The sequence below is a fragment of the Panthera onca genome, chromosome C2 (genome assembly GCF_046562875.1).
Source record: "Panthera onca isolate mPanOnc1 chromosome C2, mPanOnc1 haplotype 2, whole genome shotgun sequence".
NCBI classification, from domain to species: domain Eukaryota; kingdom Metazoa; phylum Chordata; class Mammalia; order Carnivora; family Felidae; genus Panthera; species Panthera onca.
Window position 1 is genome coordinate 100,607,099 of NC_138347.1, and position 20,724 is coordinate 100,627,822.

The 20,724-nt window shown below is 32.9% G+C and overlaps 1 protein-coding gene across 4 annotated transcripts in view; it reads left to right on the plus strand.

Moving 5' to 3' along the window:
* The window catches only part of SI (sucrase-isomaltase), a 102,105-nt gene that overhangs the window by 40,328 nt on the left and 41,053 nt on the right, over positions 1-20,724 (plus strand). For all 4 annotated transcript variants that reach the window (XM_081790112.1, XM_060639130.3, XM_081790114.1 and 1 more), the window contains 11 exons: positions 3,882-4,006; positions 5,780-5,868; positions 9,040-9,089; positions 9,832-10,002; positions 12,247-12,402; positions 13,852-14,058; positions 16,137-16,291; positions 17,932-18,100; positions 19,588-19,684; positions 19,796-19,908; positions 20,227-20,352. In XM_081790112.1, coding sequence (XP_081646238.1) covers positions 3,882-4,006; positions 5,780-5,868; positions 9,040-9,089; positions 9,832-10,002; positions 12,247-12,402; positions 13,852-14,058; positions 16,137-16,291; positions 17,932-18,100; positions 19,588-19,684; positions 19,796-19,908; positions 20,227-20,352 — 1,458 coding nt within the window. The remainder of the gene's footprint in view (positions 1-3,881; positions 4,007-5,779; positions 5,869-9,039; positions 9,090-9,831; positions 10,003-12,246; positions 12,403-13,851; positions 14,059-16,136; positions 16,292-17,931; positions 18,101-19,587; positions 19,685-19,795; positions 19,909-20,226; positions 20,353-20,724) is intronic.

The window sequence follows — 20,724 nt, forward strand, 5'->3', positions numbered from 1 at the left end:
CTGGTTGTGGGTCTGTTCAAGTTTTCTGTTTCTTCCTATTTGAGTTTTGGGAGTGTGTGGGTGCTTAGGAATTTGTCCATTTCTTCCAGGTTGTCCAGTTTGTTGGCATATAGTTTTTCATAGTATTCCCTGATAATTGTGTATTTCTGAGGGATTAATTGTAATAACTCCATTTTAATTCATGATTTTATCTATTTGGGTCCTCTCCCTTTTCCTTTTGAGAAGCCTGGCTAGAGGCTTATCAATTTTGTTTATTTTTTCAAAAAACCAACTCTTGGTTTCATTGATCTGCTCTACAGTTTTTTTAGATTCTATATTATTTATCTCTGCTCTGATCTTTATTATTTCTCTTCTTCTGCTGGGTTTAGGCTGCCTTTGCTGTTCTGCTTCTATTTCCTTTAGGTGTCCTGTTAGATTTTATATTTGGGATTTTTCTTGTTTCTTGAGATAAGCCTGGATTGCAATGTATTTTCCTCTCAGGACTGCCTTTGCTGCATCCCAAAGCATTTGGATTGTTGTATTTTCATTTTCATTTGTTTCCATATATTTTTAAATTTATTCTCTAATTGCCTGGTTGATGCATTAATTCTTTAGTAGGGTGTTCTTTAACCTCCATGCTTTTGGAGGTTTTCCAGACTTTTTCCTGTGGTTGATTTTAAGTTTCATAGCATTGTGGTCTGAAAGTGTGCATGGTATGATCTCAATTCTTTTATACTTATGAAGGGCTGTTTTGTGACCCAGTATGTGATCTATCTCAGAGAATGTTCCATGTGCACTTGAGAAGAAAGTATATTCTGTTGCTTTGGGATGCAGAGTTCTAAATATATCTGACAAGTCCATCTGATCCAATGTATCATTGAGGGCCCTTGTTTCTTTATTGATCCTGTGTCTAGATGATCTATCCATTGTTGTCAGTGGGGTATTAAAGTCCCCTGCAATTGCCACATTCTTATCAATATGGTTGCTTATGTTTGTGATTGTTTTATGTATTTGGGGGCTCCTGTATTCAGTGCAGAGACATTTATAATTGTTAGCTCTTCCTGATGGATAGACCCTGTAATTATTATATAATGCCCTTCTTCTTCTCTTGTTACAGCCTTTAATTTAAAGTCTAGTTGGTCTGATATAAGTATGGCTACTCCACTTTTCTTTTGACTTCTAGTAGCATGATAAATAGTTCTCCATCCCCTCACTTTCAATCTGAAGGTGTCCTCAGGTCTAAAATGAGTCTCTTGTAGACAGCAAATAGATGGGTCTTGTTTTTTTATCCATTCTGATACCCTGTGTCTTTTGGTTGGTGCATTTAGTCCATTTACATTCAGTGTTATTTTAGAAAGATATGGGTTTAGAGTCATTGTGATGTCTGTAGGTTTCATGCTTGTAGTGCTGTCTCTGGTACTTTGTGGTCCTTGCAACATTTCACTCGCAGAATCTCCCTTAGGATCTCTTGTAGGGCTGGTTTAGTGGTGATGAATTCCTTCAGTTTTTGTTTGGGGAATCCTTTATCTCTCTTTCTATTCTGAATGACAGACTTGCTAGATAAAGAATTTTTGGCTATTTTTTCTATTCATCGCACTGAAGATTTCCTGCCATTCCTTTCTCGCCTACCAAATTTCAGTAGGTAGGTCTGCCACTACTCTTATGGGTCTACCCTTGTAAGTTATAGCATGTTTATCTCTAGCTGCTTTCAGAATTTTTTCTTTATCCTTTATTTTGCCAGTTTCACTACAACATGTCATGCAGATCAATTCATGTTACGTCTGAAGGGAGTTCTCTGTGCCTCTTGGATTTCAGTGCCTTTTTCCTTCCCCAGATCAGGGAAGTTCTCAGCTATGATTTGTTCAAGTACACCTTCAGCCCCTTTCTCTCTCTTCTTCTTCTGGAATTCCTATGATATGGATATTATTCCATTTGATTGCATAACTTAGTTCTCTAATTCTTCCCTCATACTCCTGGATTTTTTTTTTATCTCTCTTTTTCTCAGCTTCCTTTTTTTCCATAATTTTATCTTCTAATTCACCTATTCTCTCCTCTGCCTCTTCAGTCCGTGCTATGGCCACTTCCATTTTATTTTGCATCTCATTTATAGCATTTTTTAGCTCCTCATGACTGTTTCTTAATCCCTTGATCTCTGTAGCAATAGATTCTCTGCTGTCCTCTATGTGTTTTTTCAAGCCCAGCAATTAATTTTATGACTATTATTCTAAATTCTTTTTCTGTTATATTGCTTAAATTTTTTTGATCAATTCGTTAGCTGTCACTACTTCCTGGAGTTTCTTTTGAGGAGAATTCTTCTGTTTTGTCATTTTGGGTACTCCCTGAGATGGCTTGGAACTGCAGGGCACTTCCCCTGTGCTGTCCAGGGTGACTTGTATTGTGGGCAGGGCCGCAGTCAGACCTGATGTCTGCCCCCAGCCCACCGCTGGGGCTCCAGTCAGACTGGTGTGTACCTTACCTTCCCCTCTCCCAAGGGCAGGACTCACTGTGGAGTGGTGTGGCCCCTGTCTGGGCTATTTGCACACTGCCAGGCTTGCATGGGATCTGGCATATTAGCCCGGGTGGATCCACAAGGTTCACAGGGTCGAGAGGGGCAGGCTTAGCTTGATTTGCCTGGTAGGTCCTCTGTGGGAGGGGCCTTGCAGCACCAGGAGGGAGGCAGACCCGTTGGAGGGATGGATCCACAAAAGCACAGAGTTGGGTGTTTGCACAGTGCAGGCAAGTTTGGTGCCGGGAACTGGTTCCCTTTGGAATTTTGGCTGGGGGATGGGAGGGGGAGATGGCGCTTGCCAGCGCCTTTGTTCCCGTGCCAAGCTGAGTTTTGTCTTCTGGGGCTCAACAACTCTCCCTCCCTGCGTTGTCTCACCCTCCCCAGTCTCTGAGAGCAGAGCTGTTGACTTTTAACATTCTAGATGTTAAGTCCCACCGGCTGTCAGAACTCACGGAGTCCCACCCCTTGGCTTTTGCAAGCCAGACTTCAGGCGCTCTGCCTTGCCTGGCGGGGTGCCCCTCCACCACCCAGTCCCTCCCGCCAGTCCGTGTAGCACGCACCGCCTTTCTGCCCTTCCTACCCTCTTCCATGGGCCTCTTGTCTACACTTGGCTCTGGAGAGTCCATTCTGCTAGTCTTCTGGTGGTTTTCTGGGTTATTTAGGCAGGTGTGGGTGGAATCTAAGTGGTCAGCAGGGTGAGGTGAGCCCAGCGTCCTCCTATGCTGCCATCTTCCCCCTGGAGTCTTACTTATTTTTAGTTTACAGAAATAAGTCAGGGGTAATTTTAGGAAGGAGTGGGGATTCATTTTAATACTTTTTCTATTTATATATTTATTTTAATGCCAGAGGAATTGAGTACTGAGCTAATCCTAAACATTTGTTTTTATAATGGTACATTCAAAAGTTCGGGAAAGATTTTCATTTCAACTTTGAAAAGGCAACATGGTAGCATTCATATTCAACCTATTTTTGTAATTGACTAAGACCTTTAAGAAGTATTTATTTCAAAAGGCATCATTTTGTATATCACTTACTTTTGCTAAGCAGACTCTTTATTTTTATAGAAACAATGATTTTTTAAAAGCTTTTTTAAACAAGAACAAACAATAAAAATAGGGCTAAGTAAGAGTACTAATTATCATAGAGGGGAAATGGATTTCTCTAAGTTGGGTTTTGGTTTTGGGGGGGAAAGTAGATTTATTTTTATCCTGCCTTGTTCAGTAAACTGAAAAAAAATTTTTTTCAAAGTTCAAAGTCAGCATATTAATATTCATTTAAATGACCTGAATTGCTCACAGTAAAAATTATTTCAATGTGTAAATTCAAATTATTGTGAAATGGGATTAAAATTTTTACAAATACTAAAAAAATCTTCCTAACTTCTAAATATTAGGGTGCAAAAAGGCCATGGAAAAAACAACGTGTTAATATGTACCTTCCAGGAGACAAAATAGGATTACATCTTAGAGGAGGTTATATTATCCCCATTCAACAACCTGCTGTAACTACAAATGCAAGGTAAAATGACAAATCATTAACTTAAATCTGAGATATAATTCAAGTTTTAATATTTCTATTTTATTAAGAATCAAAGATTAATGTTTCATTTTTTTCACCAGAATATTTATGTAGAGAGGGAATTCTTAAATATAATCATCATTTATAAAAAAAAATGGAAATTATATACCTTATTACAAACTGCTTGACTTAAAGAATGAACATAGATTATAAATTTATTTCTTGTGCTAAAAATGTGCTGACATTCTCTATAGAATATGTATAATTAAAGTTCAGTCCTTATCTTAATAAAAATATGAGAACTTAAAGTAAATTATATAATTGTTAAAAAATCATACTTAGATTTTCAATATGTAAATGACACATGTTTTTCTTTCTGCTAAAATGTTTTACATTTAAATTGATAAATGAGGTGGAAAATTCTGTGTAGGGAAAGAACAAGACAGAAACTAAGTTGTTCATTAAGAATAAATTACAGAAATATTTAGGGAAAAAAGAAGAAACTTGAAAATTCTGGCTCAAAAGGGCACATAAGGTGTTATATTGAATCCACATATTTCCTCACATTTTGCAACATCGCAAGAGATAGTCACTCTCTATTCCTTATCCTCCTGTGTTTTCTTCATAACCTTAAGAATATCTGGAGTCGTACAGGTAGTGTGTTCACTCCCCTAGACTGTAAACTCCATGAAGGCAGGGACTTGACTTTTCGCTGCTTTAGTCCCCAAACCAATAATAACATCTGACTCATAATCTGCTCCCTATTTTCCCTAAATATTTGTTGAAGGAACACATATATGAGTGAATGAATGTGTGCTAGTAATGTAATTATTTTGGCATTCTACAATTGATTATTTTCAGACTGTAACTGTTTCTTGAATGTGTTCTCCAACAAATTAGTTAAATTCTAGAGCTGTATTGAACAAGAGAAGCATACGCTTTGGTGAGTGTATGCAGGATGGAATATGTTGTATACAGAGCAGTTGCCTGGACTGCATAGGGGTACTATTTTAGGGGTACTATTTTAGGTTTAAAAACCTACAGTAATATATAACTAAGGAAAAAATTTTATTTATTATGTCTCAGGATAGAATTAGCTTGATTTTTAAGGTTATTAGATATTCCACTGAGCATTATTTTTTTTTAATTTTTTAATGTTTATTTATTTTTGAGAGAGAGACAGAGTATGAACAGGGGAGGAGCAGAAAGATAGGGAGACACAGAATCAGAAGCAGGCTCCAGGCTCTGAGCTATCAGCACAGAGCCAGACCGTTGGGCTCAAACTCACGAACCATGAGATCATGACCTGAGCTGAAGCCTGACACTCAACCGACTGAGCCACCCAGGCGCTCTGCATTAAATTTGTTATATTGTACTTTTCATTTTTATGTATATAAGATGTAGCCCTGATAAATTGCAAGGTAGAGTTAATTGAGGTGTTGTAAATACATGTTAAATATATTCTGCATTCATAAGGTATATTTAATTTTTCTTGTTTGAATTGAAGTATCATTATACTGTTTCAATTTTGCTTGTGTCCTACTTAGCCTCCAAACAATTCCATATTATGTTTATTATATTTATTTTTATTTATAAATTATTTTCTTGTGGACAAATTATTAATAAGTATAGACATAAATTTTATTGATATCAATGTTCTCACATGAATGCAGTACTCCTACAAATCCATTAGGTTGAAATGGACTTATTTATAGGATATTTCACTATTATAAATTTACTTTGAATAACAAATCTCCCAAACTTACTTAACAGCCGAAAGAACCCTCTAGGACTTATAGTTGCATTAGATGAAGATAACACAGCAAAAGGAGACTTTTTCTGGGATGATGGTGAAACTAAAAGTAAGTCTCAATGTGATATGCTTTTAAATGTTCATTCTGATGAGGGAACATTTGCCTTTATTGATATATGCATCTGTTTAAAAAATGTCACAAGCTTTATTTTTTTTTTTTTATTTTTTTTTTTTTTAAATTTTTTTTTCAACGTTTTTTATTTATTTTTGGGACAGAGAGAAACAGAGCATGAACGGGGGAGGGGCAGAGAGAGAGGGAGACACAGAATCGGAAACAGGCTCCAGGCTCCGAGCCATCAGCCCAGAGCCTGACGCGGGGCTCAAACTCACGGACCGCGAGATCGTGACCTGGCTGAAGTCGGACGCTTAACCGACTGCGCCACCCAGGCGCCCCAAGCTTTATTTTTAATTCTTGTTTTTTTATCTATTTTAGTCTATGAGGTTACTTTCTGAAATTTAACATTGTTCTTTAAATTATCAATATTAAATTACAATATTTAGTTTTGTCTATTAGTTCATTGTCAAGTTGTTTGACAAGTATAGATATCTTTCTCTATTAGATTATTAATTTTAATTAAAGTAGTTAATAAATTCACAGATATATAAATTGTATCATAGTTTCAACTCTCTTAAATGATTGTAATAGTTAAAACTAAAATTTTATTACTATAAAAAAACAAACATTTAAAAGTTTAGTTAATTAATGTTAAATTATTTAAGGTAAGAATATTATCATATAAATGTTTCACAATTTAATTATTGTCTTTAATTTTATTTCATGAGCCCCAAACTTGAAAATTCAGTAATCCAAATGAATAAACAATGAGCCATTTTTTGCTAATATATAATTACACCATAGTAAAAATATCGGTTTAGTCAATTATAATTACCCTAATAAATGTGTTAACTTTCATATTATCTTCTTTCTTTTAATAGAAGGCTCTTAGGTATTTGTTTTATATATATGTGTACAAAGAATTATAGTTTAGCTCCTATTTTAGCCCACTACTTCTCAGATGTATTAAATATCCCATATGTCTTTGTATGTGTGTGAAACATCCAAATATCTCTAACTTCAAGAAATAGTCTATGCATTGTTGTGCTCTCTTACAATTTGAAAATATGGAATCTATTAAAAAATTCATGTTCATTTTTAAGTCTTATCTATAAACATATAGATTACTGCAATACATCTGCTCCACCTACAGTCTTACCTGTCAGTTGATGGTAATTTCATCTCTACGAGATGCCAAAAAACTTTAGTTGACCATTTTCTCTCACAACCTAGGAATCTCTCTTGGTTCTCCCTTGACCTAGTTCTCTCATCAGTTCCACCACTATCATTACTGTCTTTCATTTTAATTAGTGTAATACCTCCCTAACTGGTCTATGTCCATAGTTCTTCTCAAACTCCATGTACATTTTATTTACAATCCAGCAGATAGATTTTAAAATCATCTTTTAAAAGATGATTCAGTTAGGAACCATAGACTTTACCAAGACCTAGACCACTGACCGTGATCTGTACCTTTGCACATGTGTGCACACACACAAGCTCACACACACACACAGTTGTCCCCTACTGCTCTTTATTTCTCATTCTATTTCTCATTCTACTTCAGCACACCAGCCTTCTTGCTCGGTTTCAAATACCTTAGGGTCTAAGCACACTAGGGTGAGCTCTGTCATGATAATAGGTTCCAAACATTTACTACGTAAAAGTTACTTAAGATAGGATTCCTGGGGTGCCTGGGTGACTCAGTTGGTTAAGCGTCTGACTTCAGCTCAGGTCATGATCTAACAGTCTGTGAGTTCAAGCCCAGCATCGGGTTCTGTGCTTGACAGCTCAGAGCCTGGAGCCTGCTTCAGAGTCTGTGTCTCCCTCTCTCTCTGCCCCTCCCCTGCTCATGCTCTGTTTTTCTCTGTCTCAAAAATAAATAAACATATAAAAAAAAGAGATTGGATTCCTGCTGAACTAAATTATTTGTGATCATCAATTAAAGAATGTTGTTGAGATCATATCTGTATTGGTAGGATGTGAAGCTTGGTTTTAAGGCTATTCTTTTTTCTCAAATTATATAAATATACTCAAATATATTTCTTTCTACTCATGAAAATGTATGTTGATAATTTACTTTCATATAAGAGATGGTTAAATATGGATATGTGATTTGGTCATCTAATATGGTATCTATATAGGTATGTGCTTCGAAAGTTAAAATCAGAATTTTCTAAATAATCAACTCGTAAATAAACGTGAAAACCGTGAAATGACCTTCAGTTTATGATTTTTATCTCATTAATTATGATAAATTTTAGGTAAATTAATGTTATTGAAAAAATATTATATATTCTTGAATTCCTTTGACTTTTTTCACTTTATTTCTTTCAAATTATTTTAGCCATAATCTTCAGTTTCTCTGTTAAATAAAAATATTAATAAAAAGTTGTATCACATATATAGATAGTATAGAAAATCATTGTCTTGGGGTGCCTGGGTGGCTCAGTTGGTTGAGCATCCGACTCTGGCTCAGGTCATGATCTCAGGGTTTGTGAGTTCAACCCCACATCAGGCTCACTGCTGTCAGCATGGAGCCCTTTTTGGATCCTATGTCCGCCACCCCCACCCCCAGCCTTTCCCCTGCTTGTGCTCTCTCTCGCTCTCTCTCTCTCTCTCAAAAATAAATGAAACAAAAAAAAATTTTTTTAAATAAAATCATTGTCTTGTTCCATTTTCTTCATTAAAGTTTAGTTCAGTCTTTAACATGTCTCCAGATTCACTTTATTTCCTCAAATAAAGAAAAAAGTTTAAGATACAGAATAAAATTATGGTGTGCCATGTCTTCCAAAGTAAGCTGAATGTTACATGGTTTATTTTACTAGCAATAGATAAAATATCGTTCAAAATAATGAATTTATTTTATGTACATTTTACTGTAAATTTTTCTTTCTCTTAATTTCCATAAATATCTTAGCCATCTTTGAAAAATTAAATGAGGCACATATGTATTCATTACATTTACTTACTTTAATAATAAACTACCAAGATTATTTTGTATAGAGGTGATTAAAAACCTTAATATGAAAAGATAATCTGTTTAATTTGCTTCATTAATAAACCATTTTTTTTAAATTTCTTAATTGTTATACTGTAAAAATAGAGAATTTAACAATAGAGAATTACATTTTGATCTGATATCTTTATTTTTTCCCATTTCAGATACCATACAAAATGGCAGATACATTTTATATACATTTTCAGTTTCTAATGTAAGTATTTTCCTTGGATACACAGCTAAACATGTATCTTGTTAATGTCTGGGTTAGGCCTTTATCATGGAATTTTTTTTGAAAAGGTGTTTACATTTACCTCCGAATTTCCATAGAAATAAATGAAATACATTGTTAAATTTTTAAATTTAAATCGTTAAACTATAAATACATTTTTACCTTAAATTTTAGTATTTATATGTAATGTGATGATGAAATTGATGCACAAGAAATCTTCAGACATCTTAAAGTTCTATGTCTGGTTTAAGCAACATGACCTAGAAAAATAATGTCAACATATTTGAAAAGGTTTTAATATACCAGTCACAGCATTAATTGTCATGGATTTTGAGTGAAGGTGAAAAATCTATGTACAAAGCTAAAATTTGAATATTTAATAGCAATTCTGTTTTAGATGTTGGTTTTCTTCTTACATTCTTTGTGGCTAAAGCTGTTATTCTTCATCAACATTACACCTAGAATGAGAAGAGACATATATTAATTGCATCATGGCTAATTTAGGTTATGTCTGAAAATAAATTTTATAGCATGTGTACAAAAAATGAAAAGAGTTATTAATGAGTGTATTTATATCTGCTACATGGATGTGGAGAACTGAAGGGAATGGAGGGATAGAAGATTTGTTCTTTTTCTGTTTCACACTTGTATACTTGTATTGTTATTTCAGGTTTGTATGCAGTGAACTTCTACTTAATTTACACTATTATATACTTCTTTTCAGAACAAATTAGATATGATATGCACACATTCATCATACCAGGAAGGAAACACATTAGCATTTGAGACTATTAAAATCCTTGGGTTGATAGATCCTGTTATACAAGTCACAGTGGTGGAAGATAATCAGCCAATGAAAGCTCACTACAATTTTACTTATACAGCTTCCAACCAGGTAAATTAAATGTTTAAAAATATTTGAGCTGTTACATATTCTCACCTTTAACATAACTTAGCCATTCAGTCTCTTGGTTTTGTGATTTTTTTTTTCTTCACAACATTACTTTCTTTCCCTTTTGCTACCAATATTCCATTTTAGATCATTCTAATTTATATTTAGATATCAACATTAAAGGGGCTCTTTGCTCTACTTCTCTTTATTTCACTGTATCTTGGATATCACTTACGTATACTTTCATAATATTTTTTCACGCCATTTTCCTACCCTGAACTCTAACTTTCTAATCTGTTGCATACAGTAAAGGTTCTAAATGTTTTAGCTTTGCATTTAATACTCTTTAAGATATTGATTTATCTATAATAAATCACTCTCTATGCTTCTTCTTTCATGAATCTTCACTGTCCTTGATATATCTTGTAGCTTTTTCATCAAATTTTTGTTTACACTCTCCCCTTTAGGTGCAGTTGTAATTTTTGTCTGTCTTAAGATATATACTAGAGGGACACTAGCCTGGCTCAGTCAGTGGAGCATGTGACTCTGGATTTTGGAGTTGTAAGTTCGAGCCCCACATTGGATGTACATCTTAAGATGTATTCTAGACAGAGAAAGGGAGTCATAGGATGGGCTAAAATTCTAGCCCTGTAATCTTTGCATTTAAGCATATCAAATTAATCCCTTTTTATCACAGCTTCCTCATCTGTAAAATGTAGTATTTGAATCATAATGTTGCTTTGGGTAATCAAGTACTGCATTTAAAATGTAGGCCATAATAACTTAAAACATCAAAGTGATTTTATTGGTATTTGTTTTTCCACCATTCATATAAATCTTAAATTATTGGTAATATCAGCATAAATTCTAAATTATTTGAGATAAAGAACATTTTCTTAGAGTAATTTTTTTCCTACTCTGGCCGAGAATTTCTCACTTGGCAATTTTCATAAAAATATGTACTTGTTAATTATTTTTATTTAGTAAATATACTATAATTTATATATCCCTAAAACCATAAAAATTAATTAATATAAATTAAATAATACAAAGCTATTGAGAACTTTAGGACTCTAGCAAAGATTATCAAAACTCATTTTATTTGGGGGCACCTGAGTGGCTCAGTCAGTTAAGCGTCTGACTTTGGCTCAGGTCATGATCTCCCGGTTTGTCGGTTCAAGTCCCTGTCAGACTCTGTGCTGACAGCTCATATCCTGGAGCCTGCTTCTGATTCTGTGTCTCCTCTCTCTCTGCCCCTCCCCTGCTCATGCTCTGTCTCTCAAACATAAATAAACTTAAAAAATTTTTTAAATAATTTTATGTTTTTTGCGATCTCAGTTTATATCTGTGTCTATATTTATGCTTATGTAAGATTTGCACGGACTTAATAGATACACCTTCCTAATTCTGCTGTACTTAGATTGATCTTTATGTGAATTTTCATTCATGCATGTAGAGTTATGAGGGTAAGTTGATATCATAAAGTAAGCTATGCAGATGGAAGTCTGGGATAAATTTTTCCAATATTATTCTCAAGGTATACAGACAATAAAAAAATAACTTGCAATATCCTAACAATAGAAACAATTATATATTATTATATGTATGTATGTATGTAATTATTCTCTTTTTTTTCTTTTTTGCATCATGTCATGTTATGTCCCATCTAACTCATCCATCAAATATGTAAGCAGTTACTCAAATTAGAGACAGAATTGAAGAAATAAATATTTCCCTCCTCTGACTCTGGGAGCCTCCATATCAACCTAAGTGGTTAACTTTTCCCACCCTTTTTCTTTCTTGAAGGAACTAACATTTATTTCATACCTAGTAATCCCCAGGAATTGTATTAGATGCTTTAAATTACATTTGCCATTCAGTTTGTATAGCAATCCCTTTAGTAGGGTCCATCATCCCCATTTTACAAAGGGAGGAAATTGAGGATAATACAGGATAGACAATTTTCCCCAAGACTCATAAGCCTTAAATGGCAGAATTGAGAATTGAATTCATTTAGCAATAATGCTTTTCATTAGTATTCTACCTCATAGTTCCTATTTTAAGTTTTCTAGCCCTTTCAATAGCACGACATGTTTTCTCCTTCTTTTCTTTTCCTTAAGGATTCTATTAAAAATATGAATGATTTAATTTAAAGAATTGCTGTGGTTGCTACATTTTATAAATGTTAAGTATTTTTAAATTGTCCAGTGCTCACAAATATTCTTTAATGTTTCTTTGTCTTCAAAGAGTCTCTTAATTTATAGTCTCAAGTTTAACCTGGGAAGAAACTTTACCGTTCAATGGAGTCAAAAATTCTCAGAAAATGAAAGGTTTACTTGTTATCCAGATGCAGACATTGCAACTAGAGAAAAGTGTGAAGAACGTGGCTGTTTATGGGAAACGGTACTAAGAATTTTAATTATGATTCATAACATGGCTTTTACATAAACATCTCAATGTAAACACTATGTATTATAATCTTAATTCTACAGCATATGAACTAAATTCATCTAGAGAGGCATTTGGAATTTGAAATTAGGACTTCTTATAGGCAATTTATTTTAATCTTAATTCTCCAAAGACATACTTTAGTAAATACGAGACTAAATGAATGTGTAAGTTGCTTTCCAGGCACTTTGGATAGTGTGCCTTGCTTTACTTAATAAAGTATGCCCATTTTACTTAATAAAATAGTACTCTATTTCTTGAACTCTTCTTAAGTGTTGGCTGTGGCTGACCAGCTTAATTGACTAAGATATTATGCCAGTAGGAGACAGGCTTTCAAAAGCATTGTCTCAAGTTATTAAAACTTCTCAAATTATTGGGTTGGTTGTAGCAGTTCCACTAGGGGTAATTTCTAGCCAGTTGTTTTGGTCATCCATTCAACCGAATGATGATTTGGTCAAACAAGACATGATTTATTTGTCTCTTACAAAAAAAGAGTCCCAGTCCTAATATACTGGCCTCCCAAGGTCATCAGTGTCTCATATTTATCATTTATTTTTTTATCCTCAAGACTGTATTATGTCTTCCGCCATCATGTATGCATTCCAGGGCCAAAGGAGGGAGGGCTAAGGATATCTTATTTTAATCAGCATATTCCCTTTTCTTTTAAGAGGGTCTTGGGGGTCATATACAATTTCCTCAAAAGAGATAGGGATGCAGATGGGCATGTTGCTTCTCCCAGATGTATAATAATATAATTAATAAGAAAGATGGGAGAATGGACTATTGTAAGGTAACTAGCCCATCATGCCACAATTTATCATTGTTTTTCTTAGGTCCTAGCTTCCACCCCTATATAACAGTAGTAGCTTTGATCTTTGGCCACAGTCCCTATTCAAATACTGGTCAGTATGTAATTGACCTGTACAAGGACCAGTCATGAAATATGGGATGGTACAGTTTCATTATAAGTAAAAGAAAAAAACCTTTAAGAACAGACCTTTCTGAGGGTTGTTGTAGAGCCATCTTCCATACAAAAGACAATAGTCAGTATGAAGATTGAGAACAAGCATGGAATAAAAATTTATGAGTAATATACTTAATTTTGCAAAGATCACAGAATCATTTTATTTTCTGTTGAAAAGCTATGACATTTGATCCTTTTCCTCTACTGGGTCTATCTTTAGAGTCAAAATATTAATTATTCTATTTATCATTTAGTATATAGTATTTATTTGGGTCGCATAATAGATATTTTCTGCTGTGATTACAATTTAATTTTAGCATTAAATAATAAAATTTACAAATTACGCATCAGGTGATTAAACATATCTACCTTATTGTTTTGAAGAGTCTAATATTATAATGCTTATGATTTCTGGCAATTAACCTGTATTGTGTTTTTAGCCTACCTTTAGATCCCAAGCACCTAGCTGTTACTTTCCTAGACAACACAACCCTTATTTAGTCAGTACAACTCAATATTCATCAATGGGTATAACAGCTGACCTCCAGCTGAATACTGCAAGTGCTCGAATAAAGCTACCTTCTGAACCCATCCCAACACTTCGTGTGGAAGTGAAATATCACAAAAATGATATGCTGCAGTTTAAGGTATGTTTGATATAAACTATCCCAATGCAAGACTCATCTCTTAAGACAAGATATTCTAAATAGATGGATACTTGCATTTTTAATGTAATATTAAGGACTATTAATTGAGTTGTAGATGTTTTGATTTTATAAAAACAATTTCTTTTCCAATACAGCTTCTTATTTTTGCAAATTTGTGAATAATTAAACAAGTAGTGGTGATTTAAAAATTTCAAATTCTTGCTAAATACATATGTTACTTAGAATCAGATTATGACGATAGTCCCATTGGGATAAATAAAACAGAAAAAAAAGAAACAAAACGGGATATTTACTATTTCCATTATTTTTAAACAGTGACCTGAATTTTCTGACCAATACAGTAAGACATTTAAAAAAAAAAGTCTTTCAACAGGTACACTTAGCAGTTTTTTTTTTTTAATTGAAGTACAGCTGACACACAATGTTACATTTGTTTCAGGTGTATAAGATAGTGATTTGACAAATGCATACATTATGCTATGTTCACCATGAGTATAGCTACCATCTGTCACCATAGAACTTTATTACAGTACCATTGACTATGTTCCCTATGCTGCGCCTTTCATCCCTGTGATGTATTCATTCCGTAGCTGGAAGCCTGTATCTCCCACTCCTCTTCACCCACTTGCCCATGTCCCCATCCCTTCCCCTCTGGCAACTATCGGTTTGTTCTCATTATTTTTTGCTTAAGAGCGCCAAAGGAATCCATTAAGAAAACTATTAAAAATGACAAGAAAATCAAAAAGACTAGATGTAACTGTATCTCCCACTCCTCTTCACCCACTTGCCCATGTCCCCATCCCTTCCCCTCTGGCAACTATCGGTTTGTTCTCATTATTTTTTGCTTAAGAACGCCAAAGGAATCCATTAAGAAAACTATTAAAAATGACAAGAAAATCAAAAAGACTAGATGTAAAATAATATCTCCAAAAAATGTTTTGGTGTATTCTGTTATTCACCATTTAGAAATTGAAATAAAGGCAAGTCCCAATGGCAAAATTGAATGAGAAAAACAATTAAAAAAAAACACAAAGAATATATCAAAAATCATAGGAGTAAATTGACTTTATAAGAAAAAAACGTAAAAAGTATTGAGGTATTAAATAAATACATCAAAAAATAAACAAAAAATCCTAATTAAGACTATTTTTTAAATTAATTTTCTTTAAGTTCATCTGGAAAAATAAACATATAATAATGGCAATAGTTAAAACTCAAAAAAAGAGGAGATGATATAGAATTTGCAGAATTAAAACAGTATGAATTCGGAGCACCTGGGTGGCTCAGTTGGTTAAGTTTCTGACTCTTGATTTCATTTCAGGTCATGATCTCATGGTTTGTGATTTCAAACCCCATATTGGGCTCTGCGCTGACAGCATGGAGCCTGCTTGGGATTCTGTCTTCCTCTCTCTCTGCCCCACCCCTGCTTGCTCTCTATTTTTCTTTCAAACTTTAAAAAAATAAATGAATGAAATAAAAAATAAATGATTTTATTTTAACATAAAATAATATTAGAGTACACATTTTGGTTAGAATATTAATTAGCACACTAATTCTGAAAAACAGATATCAAAGACCTTACAAATTTTAGTAAAGTCTGTCTGATCTAACACTATCACTTCTAAGAAATCTACTGAGGAAATAAAGACATGAGTAAACAAACTACCATTACCATTCATTGCCCAATCAAACATGTGACCAAAAACATTGAAACAAATTCTGTGTCTAACCATGAAGTGGTAAATAATTTTGTGTAACCATATAAGAAAATATTTAACTCTAAAAATTTGTTTTTGAAGATTTCTCATAGTATGAAAAATGAATTATAAAACATTAAAAAATGATAAAATGCAATTCATAATTTGATCCCATTACATATATATATGTGTATATAGATTTCTGTATAGATATATGGGTCATGGATGCAGAATTAAGAATTATATAAATAAGAATTCTAATATCTTGTTTCAGCAATTATTTAAGTTATATAATAATTATTTGCATGGTATTTCAGCAATATGAGCAAAACATTTATTTTCATTATTTCTCTGCAATAGATTTATGATCCCCAAAATAAGAGATATGAAGTTCCAGTACCTTTAAACATTCCAGCCATGCCAACAAGTACTTATGAAAATAGGCTTTATGATGCTGAAATCAAGGAAAATCCTTTTGGCATCCAGATTCGAAGGAGAAGCACAGGAAGAGTTATGTAAGTGATTGAATTATTTGACATGAGGAATATTTTGATTGTAGAATGGAGGGGGTAAGATTATTTTCACTGTGCTAGAGTAATATCACATTAAAAAATAGTTTCAGTTCTATTAAGTCACTTGCCCTGTTTCAATATCAAAAAACATTTTTTTAATGTTTATTTGGGGAAGGGGCAGAGAGAGAAAGGGAGACAGAGGATCCGAAGTGGGCTCCCACTGACAGCAGGGAGCCTGATGCTGGGCTCAGACTCCTGAACCATGAGATCATGACCTGAGCTGAAGTCAAAGTTGGATGCTTAACCCACTGAGTCACTCAGGCACCTGTTTTAACATTTTAAAACTAAATAATTATCACACTCGTGGGACTATCATTAAGATTTGGAAAATTTCATCTACATTTTGCATATGATTGATTTAATTATTATCACACTCATTCAACTAATCAGGTTGGAAACCAAAACCAAGGCTCCTCTTGGAAAGTATGAATGTTGTAAAATAAGTTAGGTGGAAATGTGTTATGTAAATATTTAATTAGAAATTAATTGAAATTGAAGTGTATTAGTTCTGGAATCTGACAGAGTTAATACTATCTCTGCCAGGTATTGATGAAAAGAAATTATGATACATACATCTCTCTATATTTATGAATAAATTATTTATGAATGAGTAATTATATGAATTAACAAGTTTATGTAAAAAACATTTTACTTTAGTAAAAATAAGAGGTTTGTAGACAAACCATAGTATACTAAAAGACAGTTTATGTAATTTTAGCCTGCCTGTCATTTTTTAGAAGATGTTGTCAGGAATTGTCAGGATGGATACAGATAATCAAGAAAAGTATGTCTGTACTGTTTTAAAAATTCTGTTGGTATGATAATATTTTTGTTTCAAAGGATAAGTGAAGTCATTTTGTAAAAAATTTCTGGTACAATGGCATTATTTGTTTTTATTTGGGAAACATTATTTTTAGTAAATACTTTTCCAAAATCATTAATATAGAAATTTAAATATGTCTCAAATTCTTTATAATTCTTATGTTTCTTTTTCCTGCCAACTTTTATCTCTTCCACCTTTATGCTTTTACAAATGACTAGAAAGATGATACATTCTCTTTGATACATTTCTTTTTAAACAATAATTTTTATAAATACAAAATGAAATTTTTCATCGTATTTGTATTTTGGATTTGTATTTTGGAGAAATTACGGAGAGCTTGGAATTAAAATACCCATCATGCCTTATAGTTTATTTTGATTTTGATTTCATTTTATTCTATATGTAGCAAAAATTTACAGAGGACTTTCAGTTTCTAGGACATATATTACTTCTGGGTCATATATTATTTATAACTTTATATTAATTTTATTTTAAAAAGAATTTATATCTAAAGATAAATGTATAATCATATTTTTCTTACAGTTTATTTTATTAATAATGCTGAAAAAATGAAACCTATGTTAGATATTTTTTAACCTAGTCAAAAGAAAAATGTATTGCGATAATTATTTTCATATTTGAGTACAATAAGGTATATAGAGAAAAATATTATTTGTTTTCATATCACATAAGAGTTACCATTATTATTTTTGATACTATTTTCGATATATTTATTGGATTTGAATTGTTTTCTTTTCAGTTGGGATTCTCACCTGCCTGGATTTGCTTTTAATAACCAGTTTATTCAAATATCTACTCGCCTGCCATCAGAATATATATATGGTTTTGGGGAAGTGGAACACAGAGCATTTAAGAGAGACCTGAACTGGCATACTTGGGGAATGTTCACAAGAGACCAACCCCCTGGTGTAGGTACCAGTATTTGACTACTCCATGAAGCAACTAAGACCATGGTTAGGACAGCCACTTCTCTGTAGGCCTAGACTCAGCATTAAAGTTATAACAAGGGGGCTGGAGATCTCTAGACCTGCTATAGAGATTTAAAATAAACAGACAAACAAGCCACAATCAAGTACAGGTGAAAGCACAGGATTGGATAGATACCATCACTGATTACAGTGAAAAGGGAGATTGTGACCCCATTCTTTACCTTCTTAATTGCATAGAAAGAATATTCAAACTCAGAATCCTCTGCCAGGTCTACTTTTACTCTAGCTTTTAGAAATAACTGACTAGGGTTCTCCTAGAATTTATTTATTTATTTATTTTTTTACTGCTTTGATATTGATTTAATGGTAACTTTTTACTTAATGATACCCAGCTATAGTTGTGTATGTTAGGGGGCCATACTACTAGTTACATCTTTAGAAAATGCTTTTACATGCTCATGTCACTTTTTGCTATGTTTTGTCTTATTAATGGAATACATTTCATGAATATTTCATGCATTGCACAATTAATATTAACTATAATTATTCTAAGCATATCATAAAAAACAATTTTAATAAAAATACTAGCTCATTTCTATTTTTCACGTATGATGTGAATCTAAAGCATGTATTCAATATGAGATTATAAATGTGTATACTATTGCAACTACTTTTTATTGTTAGGTGCTCAAACAATTTTTATTTGTATCATAATAGTTCAAGCTTAAGTTATGAAGGCTGTTTTTAATTTATATTGATTTGAAAGAATATGTTTTACAAAATATATTTCTTTAAAAACTATTCAACATTAGTATTGACATTAATAAGTTAATATAATCTTGATTCTCAATATATGAATTTACTTTCACATGCTAATTAATTAGTGGGATACATATGGGTCAAAGATGTCAGCTTGAATAGGGATCATCAACTTAAAAGTTTTGTGAGTTTTGATAAGTCATTTTATAACCCTGAGTATAGATTTTTTATTCAGGAAAGACCTAGGTAAAAATTAAAGTAAATGTTGTATACACTATTACATAAACAAGATATTATCATTTAAAATACTATCATATAATATATAAACTTAGATATCTTGTAATCATTTCTTAGAAATTTTATTTTTGAAAAAGAAGTGCCAATTTATAAATAAATTAAGACATATGACCTGTGGAAAGAAACCCAACTACACCAATACCAATTTTTTATATCAATTAATGTATTTGTGCATGTTACAAATTTATATATTCATTTGCATGCTCTGAAGCAGTACAGGTTTGAATAGTAAAGCAATTATTTTTCTAAAGGAGATATATTTATTTTAGTACGTATAGTTTTGTGTACAAAAAGGAACCTTTACATTCTTATAAGCTCAATCTTATAATGAATTTAAATATTACCTTGACAAAATTCATATGCTATTGCTATTTAAGCACTATATATTATGTTTATTTTTCTTATTTTAGTATAAACTTAATTCCTATGGATTTCATCCATATTACATGGCTCTGGAAGATGAAGGCTATGCTCATGGAGTTCTCTTACTTAACAGCAATGGAATGGGTAAAACAATCATTTGTTGAATTTCTTACATTTTATGTGATTCTGTAATAATCTAATTAACATATATATATCCACACTTATATTTATGTAATTATATTTTTTGATTTTCAGATGTTACTTTTCAGCCAACTCCTGCTCTAACTTACCGCATAATTGGAGGAATCTTGGATTTCTATATGTTTTTGGGTCCAACTCCGGAAGTTGCAACAAAGCAATACCATGAAGTATGATTGTACATTTTTTTTAATGTTTATTTATTTTTGAGAGAGAGACAGATTGTGAGTGGGGAGAGGCAGAGAGAGAGGGAGACACCAAATCTGAAGCAAGCTCCAGGCTCTGAGCTGTCAGAACAGAGCTCTGTGCAGGGCTTGAACCCACGAACTGTCAGATCATGACCTGAGCGGAAGTTGGACACTTAACCAACTGAGCCACCCAGGCGCCCCAGTATGATTGTACATTTTGTAAAAACCACAAAGTTTTCTCTGTAATATATTGTAACTCTCTTAGTTCACAAATAACGTTGTTGTTTTTTTTCCCCAAAGGTAATTGGCCGACCAGTCATGCCACCTTACTGGGCTTTGGGATTTCAATTATGTCGTTATGGGTACAGAAATACTTCAGAGGTTCAGCAAGTATATAACGATATGGTGGCCGCTCAGATCCCTTATGTATGTATATCAGTTTTTACAATAATGTTAAATGTGTCATCTATAAAAGCAAACTGAAATAAATATGTATACTTTAAAATTATTTTAAGCATTTGGCAATAATAAATGCTTAGTTTTTCATAGTACCTAAAGAATTGGTCATGAGATTTTTATAAAATGTTTTTATTAGATTGATGAAGGAAAAGGGATAATAACATTCCTCCCCGCCCCCTTCTTTCTAGTTCCATGATTGTGAGTTGTACTAAACAAGTGACTGTGCACTTGGTTTTCTCTAATAAACTTTGGGTGCCATAAGTAATCAGGTGTATTCCCCATATTTTCTTTATATGAGAATAAGAGTTCACAGAAACCTACTTCATCAACTGATGTGAC